At 46.3% G+C, this 15,610-nt stretch overlaps 1 protein-coding gene across 3 annotated transcripts in view; it reads right to left on the minus strand.

Annotated features, from left to right (window-relative positions):
• Positions 1-10,379: 10,379 nt before the first annotated feature.
• The window catches only part of TIMM29 (translocase of inner mitochondrial membrane 29), a 103,794-nt gene continuing 98,563 nt past the window's right edge, over positions 10,380-15,610 (minus strand). For all 3 annotated transcript variants that reach the window (XM_085885231.1, XM_085885234.1, XM_085885235.1), the window contains exon 4: positions 10,380-10,859. In XM_085885231.1, the coding sequence (XP_085741357.1) occupies positions 10,523-10,859 (337 nt within the window). In that variant the 3' untranslated portion in view covers positions 10,380-10,522. The remainder of the gene's footprint in view (positions 10,860-15,610) is intronic.

A 15,610-nucleotide genomic window follows, 5' to 3' on the forward strand; every position in this document is an offset into this window, starting at 1 on the left:
TCAGCCGGTGTAAGTTGAGAACAATTCACACTTTGCTTGACCAGATCCACAATGGCAGACGGCGATTTTGTCCACTCATTTCTCCTTCTATGCAATTGTGTTTACTTAGCCCTTATTTTGTTCTTTGGATCCCACATTAACACATTAGCAGCACAGGAAGCCAGTTTGTGCAAATAATTTTGCTTATTTACTTCTTTCACTTTTCTTTATATTGTATGCACTTGAAAGAGAAACCAAACTCAAACTACCAAAAAAGAAACAAAAAGAGAATTACGAGATCTAATCGCCAAATAATTGGCTGATAGGATGGCCAAGAGGTACGCACACTCTCCTCTTAGCTATCCAACCTGGGGTTGAATCCCGTCCCAGAAAAACTTTCATCCCAGTGTTTCACAGGCAGAATGATTCGTCAATGTGTGTGTGTGTGTGTGTGTGTGTGTGTGTGTGTGTGTGTGTGTGTGTGTGTGTGTGTGTGTGTGTGTCATCCGTCGGATGGAGTTAAACAGTCGTCCCTTCTGCCAGCATTCGTTGGTGGACATTAAAGATCCCATCGTGTCCTTCACAAAGGGGAGGCAAGCTATCACCGGCAAGATGGCCTAATTCCAAATTCCTGGCAAAACAAGCAGGGAGCTCAATCAGAGCACAGCAGAGGCACAGCCACGCCCTCAGCCAATGATGCCACCCCACGGCCTTGTGCTGTATACAAATGAAGGAGAAGATTATATAATTGGTCACTTCACATGCTTGAGTGAAAATAGATCATCACAAAACAGCAAAATAATACATCTAAAGATTTCCCCTGTACTTTATGTGGAATCCACCAGGTCTTGTTTATGCGGATCCTTGATTGGCTGTGAAAAGCATGCGGGTAATAGTAATACAATTAAAGTAATGATCCAGGGTAAATGAAGCAAAATATTTGGTACATCGTTCACAGAGAAAAAAATTGGCAATGTCTACAAAATGATTTCGGAGTTAGTGAACTGGAGGCAATGAAGAAAGAACTGGCACAAGTGTGTGGGAGGTTTTTCACTCTGTCAATGAAATCTAGGAAAGGAGAAGCAGCAAAGCAGTGAAGAAAGTGTTCATAATGTCACAAACACTGCTCCATGACGTCACAAACACTGCTCCATGATGTCACAAACACTGCTCCATGACTGCTTCTTTAACGAACCCAATTATTCACACTTTCTTTTGCAGTTTCCTGGGGAAGGTTTCTAGCACAATAAGTGTTTCATGAATGCCTCTTCAGGCCTGGTTTTTGACTGAAGGCGATTTGAGGAAGGAATTTGTAATTTGTTCAGGGTTTCCGGTGATGCGTCGCCTCTTCTTCGTGAAAGACACAATGGTTTATTTAATGTCCACCAATGGCCCCGTGCAGCCAGACTGACTGGTCTTCCAATTTGAGGTCAATTGGAGGGATGATGCACAGTGCATTGATGCCTCATCCTGCATGTGAAACAACACGATGAGTCAACAACAATGAGAGAACTCAAAAACAACACACCAACACGCAAAGCACCAAATATAATAAAAAATGATTCAAACACAAAACACAGAAATCAACAACAAAATAATAGTGAAAGAAAACACAAGACTGGCACTCCTTTCCACAAAAACGAGACCACTCAACCAACACCAAACACTTGTACAAAACCATAATCAGCATCACTACCTCCAGCAGTGGCATAACACCCTCACATGCAGCCATAACTACCACATACAACATACCATCAGAGAAACAACAAGCTCACATCCTCATAGACCACAACGCAAACACAAGTCATATGGTATCCAGAAAGAACGAGTATTATTTAGGATTACAAGAAGCAAATGAAGCTGCCAAATCGACAACATCACACCATTCACTCCCTCACAAAAACATCAAAAAAACTCGCAGGCTCCTCCTGGCCCTGACATCATCTCCGCAGGCTGCCGGCCCTGAAAACAACTGCAATTTACATTTAAAACACCTGCGTTTGAGCCGCTTTGGCTGCTGAATTAACACCAGGTGGGGTTGACAACCTGTCATCCTTCCGAGGCCGGCGAAATTAGTACCAGTGTCCTGGTAGAGGGGCACAGCATCAGCGGTACATCTGCACTTCCAAGAAATGACAGCTCCCCCGGCAGCCAAGCTAAAATACGCAAGAACAGAACAGAACCAAAACACACCATTCTCACAATAGACATCAGTGAAGCATTTGGCACACTCCCAAAACTCTTACTGACAAACAAAACACTCATATCATCACAAACATGGACAACACCAAACACTGGCTGGCCAACTACTTATCATGCAGACAGTTCAACGTAACTTTTAATGACAAGTCATCACGCACACGATACTTTTGTAATTGAATCCCTCAAGACTGAGTCCTCTCCCACACACTCTTTAATCCGTTCATGCACAACATTCCACATCCACCCGACACCATACAAACAGCCTCATATACGGACAATATAACCATTTTGCAAACTTACAAGAAGAAAAAAAAATATATATATATATATATATATATATATATATATATATATATATATATATATATATATATATATATATATATATATATATATATATATATATATCGACAAGATATTCAATCAATTACGTCCAAGAATAATTTCCTTTTCATCAATTTACTTCACCGAGAAACATTAGCAGTCTTAACAGTTAGTGACTATTATGCATACTTGGAGTGGGGGTTGAGGACTTGAAAAATAAAGAGGTAGTGTAGGAGAGATAGTTGGAATGGGGGGTGGGGGCAGAGAAGGGACAACATTTGGAAAGGGGGTTGAAGCTTTGATCGGGGATGGGGATTCGAGGACTTGGGGTTGGGAGAGGGGTTGAGGACTTGGGGTTGGGAGGGGGGTTGAGGACTTGAAGAAGGGGGGAGTGGAGAACAGAGTTTGATTGTGATGAGGGGGGGGTTGTCAGAGAAGGGACAGAGTTAGGAGAGGGGGGTTGAGCTTTCTTTTTTTGTATACACTGTCAAGGCTCGTATGAGAGCGAACACACATCCATCCATCATTTGGAGCACACTCTGTACAGAGCGTTGGTGCTGCCTAAGCAGTCTCCTTGGCTATTGGGCACAATCCTGGACGGGTCGCCACTCCGACACAGTATACCAGCAAGCTGGCACTCATTTTGCCGACCTCGGAAGGATGACAGGCAGAGTCAACCCCACCTGGTATTAATGCAACAGCCGAGTGGGATTTGAACTCGGGATCCTAGGATCCCAAGCCCACCACCCGTACCATTAAGCTAACACTAGGTATCAACACACAGAACGTACAACAAGGGGATCAGTAGACAAGAGGGGAGGGAGAGGAAAGGAAAAAAAAACAGTGAACAGAGACATGAGGAGATATGTGGAAGGGAGAGGGTTGGGGCAGGGTACACAGGGTAAACAAGATGGACACAACAGGGACTTTCAGGAAGGAAAGCAGGGAATTTGAAGGACGTGGGTTTGGGGTGGATTAACGGTGGTAGAAAAAATCATGGCTTTGGATGGGGGAAGATAAGAGATGGTGGTGAACAGCTGTTTTGAAGACGTGGAGGGAAGAGTGGGATTGAAGAGTGTGGGAGTTTGTTCCAAAGGCAGGAAGAAAAAAAAGAGGAATGAAAGAGTGAAGGTGAGCAGTGATTCTTTATTTTAGTAGTTTTACCAGAAGGGGGTTGCTGGCGGACCTTGAGTGCCCTGCGGAAATATGGGGGGGAGGGGAGGAAGGACATATCGCAAAGCAGGAGGGGGTGAGGCCAGAGAGGAGACTGTAAAAGACAATGACCACCGACCTGCCTGCGGTGAGAGAGCGAGACACCCAAAGCCTCAGCGTCGTCGCGGGAAATACCAATTATCTTAAATGCCTTGGATTCCACAGCGTGAAGTCGAGAAAGGTGAGAGGCAGGATCACCAGCCCAGAGGTGAGAGCAGTACTCCATCAGGCTGCGGATGAAAGCGTTGTACGTCGTCACGAGCTCAGGTGTGCCAAGGAAGGAGTTTGCACAACGGGTTGAGGGTTTGAGGAGCAGACTTGGCCTTGGGAGGGGTTTTGAGAATTGTGGTTGGGGGGTGTTTGAGGACTTGAAGGTTGAAGAAGAAAGGTTGAAGAGAGGGCAGAGTTGTGGTGGTGGTGAGGGGGGGGGCAGAGAGCTGGTGGGAGGGGGGGGGTTGAGGATTTGTGGTGGTGAGGGGGCTTGAAAACTTGGTGGTAAGGATTTGGGGCTGTGAGTGGGAGTGGGGTTCAGGACTTGAAGTCACATTTTGCATTGAATGGAATTTCCATGGGTCCCTGCTATTATGCTGTCAAAGGACATTGCTTGTAAACTCCCTCAATATTACACACTCTTGGTAATGAATTCCCTGGCAACAGCCTGGTGTAACCGGGTTATCTGCTAATGTTGAAGTAAATTACAAATAAAAACCTGGTGGGGATTGTTTAGATTTATTCTTTAACAGGATTCTCCTGTATCTGTAAACACAAGCTCACCTGTATTCTAGCAGAGTTTATGTTTGTTCATCTTTTTTTTTTTTTTTTTTTTTTTTTTTGTATACCTTGGTCGAGGCTCGTATGAGAGCTAACACACAACTCACAGCAAGGAGGCATGAGACAAGAGGGGCGGGAGTGGAAGGGACAAAACAGTGGGGAACAGACACATTAGGTGAACTGTGGAAGGGAGAGGGATGGGGATGGGACGGGGAACATGGCGAAGAGAAGATGGACATTTCAGGGATTTTCAGGAAGGAAAGTAGGAGAAATGAAGGAAGTGGGCTTGGGTGGATTATCGGGGGTAGAAAAGATCGAGGATTTGGATGGGGGAAGATAAGAGGTGGTGGTGAACAGCTGTTTTGAAAGCCTGGAGGGAAGAATGGGAAAGAATAGAGTGAGGAAGTTTATTCCAAAGGCGGGAAAAAAGAGGAATGAAAGAGTGAAGATGAGCAGTGATTCGTGATTTTGGTAGTTTTACCAGAAGGGGGTTGTTGGCGGACCTTGAGCGCCCTGTGGAAATGTGGTGGGGACAAATCGCAGAGAGAGCAGGGGGCTAAGGCTGGAGAGGAGTCGGTAGAAGACAGAAAGACCACCGACCAACCTGCGGTGATTGAGTGAGAGGCCCAAAGACTCAGCTTCATTGCGGGAGATGCCGATGATCTTAAATGCCCTGGTTTCGACAGCGTGAAGCCGAGAAAGGTGGGAGGCAGGAGCACCAGCCCAGAGGGGAGAGCAGTACTCCATCAGGCTACGGACAAAAGCTTTGTAAGTGGTCAGGAGCTCAAGAGGGCCGAGGAAGGACTTTGCACGACGGAGGATTCCCAGTCGGCGACTGGCTTTTGAGGCGAGGTTGGAAATGTGACTTTCCCAGGAAAGGTCAAGGCAGATAGTGAGACCTAGAAGCTTGAAAGAAAAGACTTCTTCCAGAGGATTGTTGAGAAAGTGGATGGGGGGGTTTTGTAAACGGTCCTTTCGAAGAGACATAGTGAGAGTGTGAGATTTGTCTGGATTGAAAGACATGTTCCACGTGTTGGACCAGTTTGTGATTTTATCCAGATCTGCAGTGAGTGAAGAAGCTGCTGCTTGCCGGTCTGAGGGATGACAGATGGTACGGCAGAGGGTGGAGTCATCGGCAAAGAGAAATAGAGGATTTTCCAGAGAGTTCGAGAGATCATTAATGAAAACCAGAAAAAGAACAGGGCCCAGAACGCTACCTTGAGGAACTCCAGCCTGCACAGGAAGAGGGGATGAAAGAACTCCATTTCGGGCCACACGTTGACTGCGACAGGAGAGGAAGTCTGCGAGCCATGAGTGGAGATGGTCTTGAATACCATGGGAAGAGAGTTTGGTGAGTAGGGCAGGGTGCCAGACTGTGTCAAAAGCATGTGATATGTCCAGGGATACGGCTCGGATTTCCTGTCTGGCATTGAGGACCTCCATCCATTGATGGGAGAGCAGAAGCAGCATATCCAGGGTAGAGTGACCTGGTCTGAAACCAAATTGATGATTGGAAATCAAGCCATTGGAGAAGAGGAAGGATTTCATATCTGAGGCGATGATGGATTCCATCACCTTGCTGATGATTGGGAGAAGGCTGATTGGTCTGTAGTTATAGGGATCTGTTTTTGCACCTTTTTTATGCAGGGCAGTGATGTTAGCAGATTTCCAAGCAGATGGCAGATGACCTTGGGCAAATGAGAGGGTGAATAGAACAGAGAGAGGGTGAGCAAGAGCAGAAGAGCAGGCTTTGAGGACACGTGGGCTGATGCCGTCTGGACCGGTTGCAGAATCTGACTCGAGGTTTGAAAGCAAGCTCTCCACCTTGTCAGGAGAAAAGGATACAGAGTCCAGGGACAGTTGGGTGTGACTGGGTAAAGTGGGTAGAGATAGTGATGGGTTTAGGACACAAGATTTAGCTGCAAACACCGAGTTTAGACATTCAGCTTTATCACGTGTGGAATCAGCAGTGCGGCCATTTGAGGTAAGGGAGGGGATGGAGGGGGAACATACACCAGAAACAGATTTGATTAAACGCCACCAGGATTTTGAGGAGGGAGAGAGGTATGAGAGTTCAGACTTGAGATGAGAAAGATGTTGTTTTCTGGCTCTCCTGAGGGTAGATACACACTTGTTCCGAGCTTTGTGGAAAGAACTGAGATTGCCCTCAGTTGGGTTTGCTTTCCATGAGGCAAAGGCAAGTTGTTTCAGGACAACTGCCTCGCCACAAGCTTCAGTAAACCAAGGGCGGGAGGAAGGGTAAGACAACTGAACACGAGAGGGGATAAATCTGTGCATGAGGGAGAGCAAGTTTCTTTGAAAGAATTCCCAGGATGAGTTGATGTTTGAGAAAGTAGTGATAGGAGACCAGTCTGTAAGTTTGATGGCTGCTCGGAGACCCTGCCAGTCGGCTTGAGTGAAATGCCAGACTCGACGGCGGTGAGGTGGTTCTCTGATAACAGCCAGGGAGATGTCCACTTTAACAAGGATGTGGTCAGAAGAACCAATTGGAGCGAAGGAAGAGCAGCAGATATTGTCAGGGAAATTTGTCAAAATCAGATCCAGAAGAGATGGAGTACCATTGGTTGAGATCCGGGTCGGGAAGTTGACCGATTGAGTCAGTCCCAGTGAGTCGCAGAAAGCTTTTGCTGAGGTGCCATGGCAGGTGAGAGAGGTACCCACACCTAGCCAACTGGCGTGATGACAATTGAAGTCACCACATAAGAGGAAGAGAGAGTTTGGATGAGAAGATAGAAGATGGTCCATGTTTTCGGATAGTGAGATGTAGATGGAGTCATCACTGTTCGGTGGACGGTACAGTACACATATAAACATGAGGTGGGAGTGGAGGGGAAGCCGAAGCCAGAGGTATTCCTGGGGGTGTGGGGGAGTGAGAGCAGTGCATGGAGAGTGAGGAATAGAGTCTTTGATGAAGAGAGCAACACCTCCACCAGGACGAGGCTCAGGTCTGTCATACCGTAAGAGGGAGTAGCCAGGGAGAGATACTTGGGAGTCAGACACGTCTTGGGAGAGGAAAGTTTCTGTTAGGCAGATAATGTCTGGTTTGTCAGTGGCAACCTGTATGGAAAGATCTGAAAGGTTTGAGCGAAGGCCCCGGATATTTGAGGTCCACACTTTTAATGAAGAGGAAGGGGAGGAGGCTTTGGGTGCAGGAGGTGGAGGGGGAGGGGGAGGGTAGGACAAAGGACGAGGGGGGCAGGTAAGGAGGGTTGCTGAAGGAGTGTGGGGTATTGCAGAACAGCGAGGGGAGGGGGCCGAATGAGGAGAAAAGGCTCTGTGGTGCTGGGGGAGAGGGGGACAAGAGACAAGGAAGAAGGCAGTTGAGGATTTGAGGAGGTGGAGTGAAGAGATGGAGGTGAGAGGGCAGTGGAGGGAGGCAGGTTGGTGGATGAGAGGGAGGGCAACTTTGAGAAGGAAGAGTGAGGGGGATGAAAGGTGAGAGAAAGGTGAGGGGGGGATTTTTGAGAGAGGTGAGAGGGAGGCTTGGAGGAAGAAGAGTGGGATGGTTGCTTTGAGAGTGAGAGTGAGGGGTGAGGGGGGTGAGTTGGCACTGAATTTGGAAAAAAAGAATGGTTGATGGAAAGCGAGCATCCATGGCAAACTGTGGTTTTTAAAAGTTTTAGGTCAGAGATGCGATTTAACACAATTCTTGAAGGGTGCAATGAAGGCGAATTCAGAGCATGGAGAGAAGAAGCGCTGTAATAGTTGGATTTTTTAGGCAAGGAATGAAGGAGAGCTCGAAATGAGAGCAGTCTGTTAAAATAGCAGAAGAGTAGTGCATTGTGAAACAGTAAAGAGTACCACATGTGTGAGAGAGGAAGATGAAGCATTATAAGATCGTTTTTGTTGTTAAAAATAATGTATGAGAGAGTTCAACAGATTAGGTCATGGAAGTGTTAATAATAATAAAAAAAATAAATAAAAAAATAAAAAAATAAAAAAAAAAATCGAGGAAGAAGACGAGGAGGAAGTTAAGAAGAAGAATCAGAATCGGGAGAAGGGGAGAAGGTGAGCGTGTTGTTGTTGTTGTTGGGTGTATATATATATATATATTTTTGTTGTTGTTAATATTAATATATGAGAGAGTTCAACAGATTAGGTCATGGAAGTGTAAAAAAAAAAAAATCGAGGAAGAAGACGAGGAGGAAGTTAAGAGGAAGAAGAAGAAGCAGAATCGGGAGAAGGTGAACGTGTTGTTGTTGTAGGTTTTTTTTTTTTTTTGAGATAAGAAAGAGATTAGTTGGGAGAATGGGGATGTTTGGAAAGTGGGGAGGATCAAAATTGAAGGTAATGGGGAGAAAAAACAAACAACAACAAAAAAAAAACGATCGAACACCGAGTGGAACCAGTAGGCCTCAAGCACAGGTAAGAACGTCGACAAAAATACTCACAAAATAGCAAGATTTTTGAAACAAAACCGAACTAGCAACACACAGTAACATGTAGGTGAGAAAATTAAACAGTTAAAACGGGACAAATAACAACCGGAAACTTAGCTTTGAGAAGTCAGCAGGGAGCCCCAAAGGAGACCTCTCGCTGCTCAAAACCGGAACCGGAAGTCCTCAAATCTTTACAGGCTGCATTGCAGGCAATCCCTGGTAAACACTGAAAAAGTGACTTATTCAACCCAACTCAAATACAAGTCATTTCTAAGAATCACAAATCATGTCTGTCAGAAGGTTGAGCAATTGTCATGTGAGCAACACTTAAGAGTTGAAAATTCAAATATATTGATTAGCCCTGAAATGAAATATTAAATATTGTTGAAGAATATGAAAAATACAATGAGCCAGGTATGGTTCAGAACAAAGGTTTAAAGGAACTGGGGATGCAACATGGACACCATTCACTCCAAAAGAATAAGCACTTAAAGCATTATCTCCAAGCTGCCAAGTCCAGAATTGTTGGAATTGGAACCAAATATTGGTGGAAGCAAACTCTACATTCAAAGTAGCAATGAGAAGCCTCGAGGCCTGCAGCATAGTGCATATGAAAAGATTACATTGTCATGTCAACAATTTCTACACAAAATGGTGTCCACACACTGCCGTCGGTTATAGAGTAATGCGGCATTTTGTAAACTGGCCGAGGGTGCTGCCAATTGGATGTATTCATGGAGCATTACCTGTCAGGGTGGTGTCCTCAGAGTCTGAAAGGCTTAGCATTCGACAGCCATATCACTGGGGAAAGGTGGTGTGAGGGGTGAGGAGGCTCTCTGGCCTGTGACAGTCATGAGTCAAGGACATGTCTGTGATTGTGTTCAGCAAGATTATCGAAGATGGCTGCCTTCACAAGACAATAGCATGTAAGCTATTTACAAGACAGCATTTCAAACAAATGTCCTGACAACTTCAGCAATTGCTGTGCTGGTGCAGGTTTGTCATGCCGCATTTTTGAATGTACGACTCGGCGAGTAGAGATGTCACTCTGAAGCAAACAGCCAAAATGCAAATTTGCCAGTGGAGATGGATCAAATTAGCTTTAAGGGTATGGCAAAGTAAGCTCGTGTAGCTCAGATATCCTTCTGGTAGCTAAACTGACGAGTGTCCATCAAGAGATTTTTGGGTCTATCCGAAACACGAAAACACCCAACAGCGAACAATTCTGAGTGCACAATGGCCATGACTGAAAAGGAGGGTCAATACATGGGCACATCGTGCGCGACCATAAAAGCGCAAACGGTCCAAAAAAGCACAAAACAAAAAACATTCAATATCGAACACGAGCACAGCATATACACAAACAAGCTCAGTCCACATATGGTTTCACACTTTTGATGCATTCTGTAATTTTATGAGCAATGATTATCGTTGTGGTATTTGCAAAGAGCATTATTTTAAGGAAATAAGCTTAATTTTATGAATGTGAGGAAAAAAAAACACATTAGATTTACCCAATGCCACAACATCAAATGTATCATATAAACAACATCACTGGCTTATATAACCACCTATGATAGGTGACCCTTTTGCTTGGAAGAAGAGGTGTCCACAAAAACACAAGTTTGCCTGCGTTACAAAAGTTGGACGTCTGCTTTGCTCGTCCTGCGGATATGTGACTCTTGTGCCGTGCTGAACCTTAACGAAGAGTTCACTTGGACCTCGGATTCTGAATATCGTTGGTCCTCAGCAGGATCAGGCTCTGGCAGGCAGAGTGGGTTGAGGTCGCGGAGGTCATGCAAAGCCTCACAGTGCTGAGAGTTCAAGTCCGAGGGTCTTACGATGTGCAACTCAGCTGGCAACTGTGCAAACTCCACATTGTTTATGTCCGAGTTTACAACATTCTTGTCCAGCAGCCACCAGCGACCCAGAAAACCAACATCTTGAAAACGCTGTGGGAAGTCTCGCCACCTGCCCAGAAATGTGCCAAGGTGATAGCATTCATCAGATCTATCCACACTCATGTCATAGTCTCTTGTATTTTTTCACACACTGATCACACGCTTCTTTGACAACCTCAATTACTCCTACCTTCTCATGGGGTCAACCAGGGAAAGTTTCACAAACCAGCTGGGCAGCCATAATATTCAACTGTGTCATGAATTTGTAATTTCCTCAGAGTGCCAGTGTCAGCTTGCCGACTCTTCGTATAAGACAACGTAGGTTTCCTCCACATTATTTAACCCCCCCCTTTCCCCGCCATTCATCCTCAAGCGAGTCTCACAGCTCATCACCAAATTTAGCAAGTTCAACCAAGATCCCATCTATCCAGTCTGCTGGTTCAGTAATAACTCACATGCAGTGAATTCCTGATAAACTGGATAGTCACACGTTGAAAAACGTGTGGTAGAGCGCATACCTTCGCAGCCGCTACTTTTTTCCGGGCACATTTGAAAAACATCATTTAAAAACGTCCATGACGTCACAACCATCAGTCCGATGGACGTCAAATTTGGTGTTAGACGTCATTGAGGGCAGTCCAACAAAATTGAATGATAAACACTGAAAAAAACGTCATCTTGTGACGTCATTTTGACGCACTTCCAATGACGTCACTACCAATCGCGGACTACCATCCTGAAAACTCTTATTTCATGGAACATTTTAACGTTGGTTTCATGTCAATAGCTCTATTAGATCTGAAGTTATGCCTACAAGTATATTTTGACCTTGAGTGTGACCTTGACCTTGACCATAGAGTTAATTTGCAAAACCTGTTCATAAATAAGCAGATATTTTGGTACTGATCATAATGCCTGGATTTGGGACACTTTCATTTACAAATTACATAGATATTTGAAAATAAAATATCAGGACATTTTAGCCACAATTGAAAAACGTTATGTTCAAACGTCAATGACGTCATAACGGTCAGTCCGAACGAAGTCAAATTTGGTGTGTGACATCCTTAAGGTAAGTCCTACAAAACGGTATGATCAAAACTGATGAGGTCGAAAATTGAAAATTTACGTCATCTTGTGACGTCATTTTGACACATTTCTGATGACGTCACGTCAAATCTGACACCACGTACCCGAAAGGTATTTCGTCTTGGAGCAATATGGTGTTGGTTGCATGTCGATAGCTGTCTTATGAAGGAAGTTATGCTCAAAAGTTTGTTTTTGACCTTTTCATGACCTTGACCTTGACCTTTGACCCGATCGCTCCCAAAATCTAATCAAATCGTCCTTGGATAATCACGAATCATCCCACCAATTTTCATGCAATTCGGTTTAATACTTTCTGAGTTATGCGAATAACAAACAAACACACATATTCACAAATAAATAAATACACGGCGACCAAAACATAACCTTTCACAGAATGCGAAGGTAATAAACTGCTGGACAGAATAACTTTAAAACTAGATGTTATTGCTGAATAAAAAATCAAACTCCAGGAAGTTGTACAATTTGTCTGGGAGAAAAAAACAAACAAACAAACAAAAAAAATGCTCCCTTGCCGCTCGCTTAAGAAGCGGGTGTTTCTGATAGATTGTAAGAGACCACCGGAGCAGATTTTAGTCAAGGTAGATTGTGGTGGATCATTGCAGCAGATTTCAGTCGATCACCGACGACGACAACAACACGAAAATTGAAATATCGTGCTTCATGGTGAGCAGGGCCCCCAGTTCATTGGGATTGGTTGTGGTGAGCGAAAAGTAGCAGGGGAGGGGGAGGTTTTTTTTTTACTGAACCCTGCATTTTTTGCATATTATGTAGGTTTCCATAGTACTAATATCTTATCAAAATCTGTCTATCGATCAATCGAACCATCTAGATTTATCTACAATAATAGTCAGTGTGCGTCCGTCCGTCCGTCCGTTCGTCCATCCTCCTCCAAAACTCCAAAACCATGAAGCCGAGCTGCCCCAAACTTTACATGAATAGCAAGGGAACTCCAAAGTCGTGCTTGAATGAAAACGGTGTTTGGGTTAAGCTAAACAACTCTTTTGAAGATAATTTAGAGAGTGCTCATCACAAAAAAAAACAAAAAAAGCCTGACGAAGATGGCGGCATGCAATCTTGGTCAGCCCTCTGTCAGCTCGCTCGAGTCTGAAGCCGCCATTTTTGGGGGCATGCTCAACAATACCTTGACTTGGAACAGGCCACAACGATTTCTTATTTCACTTTCCTCACTTATATCATCAATTGCCAGATACCTCCGAATCGCTGGATACATTGTAATGCTTAGAATCGCCTGGAAACACCAGTGTTCATGGCTTTATTTAATTTTTGCACATGCCATAACCTCTAACATCTCAATCTCAGCCAAATTTCAACATTTTAACTTCTTTATTGACATCAACAGTGGTTCCGACTGCTAAAAAATGTGTTCATTTGTCCAATTCAGTTGTGGCTTGACATTCAGGGCGCCTCCGGATGCATAGTGTTTATATAACCAATCACCGATTTGCTAATCGCTTGCCAAACCAGCCGTTCCTTAACCGTTTCGTTGGAGTGCTTGCTGAAATGCTGAAGCCACTTAGCGAGCACTCCACAATATTCACATAATCACTGAATATGAAGATCGATTTGAACAAAGTTTAGGGCCCCCTGACCTGCGTTTGGCCGTGCAGCGACTCTTGCTGAAAATGTGCAATTTTATTTTACACCACGTTTCCCGTTTTATACGATCTTGTTTCGATATACATCACTTCGGCATAAATACAGATTTAAAAAAATTTCACGTGTCGTTTGTTTTATAATTATTGCTCAATCATTTCATGCCACTTGCTTGAGTGGAGTGCTTATAACATCTCATATAGAAATCAGGGGTTAAAAAGAAAACGTTGCTGTTTGGGCATGTTTTATTTCCCTTCTCTTCCCCTCACGCCATCTTCCCTCTTCCCTTCCCCTCACGCCGTCTTTCCTCTTCCCTTCCCCTCATGCCGTCTTCCCTCTTCCCTTCCCCTCACGCCATCTTTCTTTTTCCCTTCCCCTCATGCCGTCTTCCCTTTTCCCTTCCCCTCACGCCGTCTTCCCTTTTCCCTTCCCCTCACGCCGTATTCGCCTTTCCCTTCCCCTCACACCGTCTTACCTTTTCCCTTCCCCTCCTGCCGTCTTCCCTTTTCGCTTCCCCTCACGCCGTCTTCCCTCTGCCCTTCCCCTCGCGCCGTCTTCCCTCTTCCCTTCCCCTCACACCGTCTTCCCTCTTCCCTTCCCCTCATGCCGTCTTCCCTTCCCCTCACGCCGCCTTCCCTCTTCTCTTCCCCTCACGCCATCTTTCCTTTTCCCTTCCCCTCATGCCGTCTTCCCTTTTCCCTTCCCCTCACGCCGTCTTCCCTTTTCCCTTCCCCTCACGCCGTATTCCCTTTTCCCTTCCCCTCACGCCGTCTTACCTTTTCCCTTCCCCTCATGCCGTCTTCCCTTTTCCCTTCCCCTCACGCCGTCTTCCCTCTGCCCTTCCCCTCACGCCGTCTTCCCTCTTCCCTTCCCCTCACGCCGTCTTCCCTCTTCCCTCTTCCCTCTTCCCTTCCCCTCATGCCGTCTTCCCTTCCCCTCACGCCGCCTTCCCTCTTCCCTTCCCCTCACGCCGTCTTTCCTTTTCCCTTCCCCTCACGCCGTCTTTCCTCTTCCCTTCCCCTCACGCCGTCTTCCCTTTTCCCTTCCCCTCACGCCGTCTTCCCTTTTCCCTTCCCCTCACGCCGTATTCCCTTTTCCCTTCCCCTCACCCCGTCTTTCCTTTTCCCTTCCCCTCATGCCGTCTTCCCTTTTCCCATCCCCTCACCCCGTATTCCCTTTTCCCTTCCCCTCACGCCGTATTCCCCTCTCCCTTCCCCTCACGCCGTCTTACCTTTTCCCTTCCCCTCATGCCGTCTTCCCTTTTCCCTTCCCCTCACGCCGTCTTCCCTCTGCCCTTCCCCTCACGCCGTCTTCCCTCTGCCCTTCCCCTCACGCCGTCTTCCCTTCCCCTCACGCCACCTTCCCTCTTCTCTTCCCCTCACGCCGTCTTTCCTTTTCCCCTCCCCTCATGCCGTCTTCCCTTTTCCCTTCCCCTCACGCCGTCTTCCCTTTTCCCTTCCCCTCACGCCGTATTCCCTTTTCCCTTCCCCTCACGCCGTCTTACCTTTTCCCTTCCCCTCATGCCGTCTTCCCTTTTCCCTTCCCCTCACGCCGTCTTCCCTCTGCCCTTCCCCTCACGCCCTCTTCCCTCTTCCCTTCCCCTCACGCCGTCTTCCCTCTTCCCTTCCCCTCCTGCCGTCTTCCCTTCCCCTCACGCCGCCTTCCCTCTTCCCTTCCCCTCACGCCGTCTTTCCTTTTCCCTTCCCCTCACGCCGTCTTTCCTCTTCCCTTCCCCTCATGCCGTCTTCCCTCTTCCCTTCCCCTCACGCCGTCTTCCCTTTTCCCTTCCCCTCACGCCGTCTTTCCTTTTCCCTTCCCCTCACGCCGTCTTCCCTTTTCCCTTCCCCTCACGCCGTCTTCCCTTTTCCCTTCCCCTCACGCCGTCTTCCCTTTTCCCTTCCCCTCACGCCGTATTCCCTTTTCCCTTCCCCTCACGCCGTCTTACCTTTTCCCTTGCCCTCGTGCCGCCTCCCCTTTTCCCTTCCCCTCACGCCGTCTTCCCTCTGCCCTTCCCCTCACGCCGTCTTCCCTCTTCCCTTCCCCTCACGCCGTCTTCCCTCTTCCCTTCCCCTCATGCCGTCTTCCCTTCCCCTCACG

Source organism: Eptatretus burgeri, chromosome 6 (assembly GCF_056783735.1).
Source record: "Eptatretus burgeri isolate ZD-2024b chromosome 6, Ebu_testis_v1, whole genome shotgun sequence".
Classification (NCBI taxonomy): domain Eukaryota; kingdom Metazoa; phylum Chordata; class Myxini; order Myxiniformes; family Myxinidae; genus Eptatretus; species Eptatretus burgeri.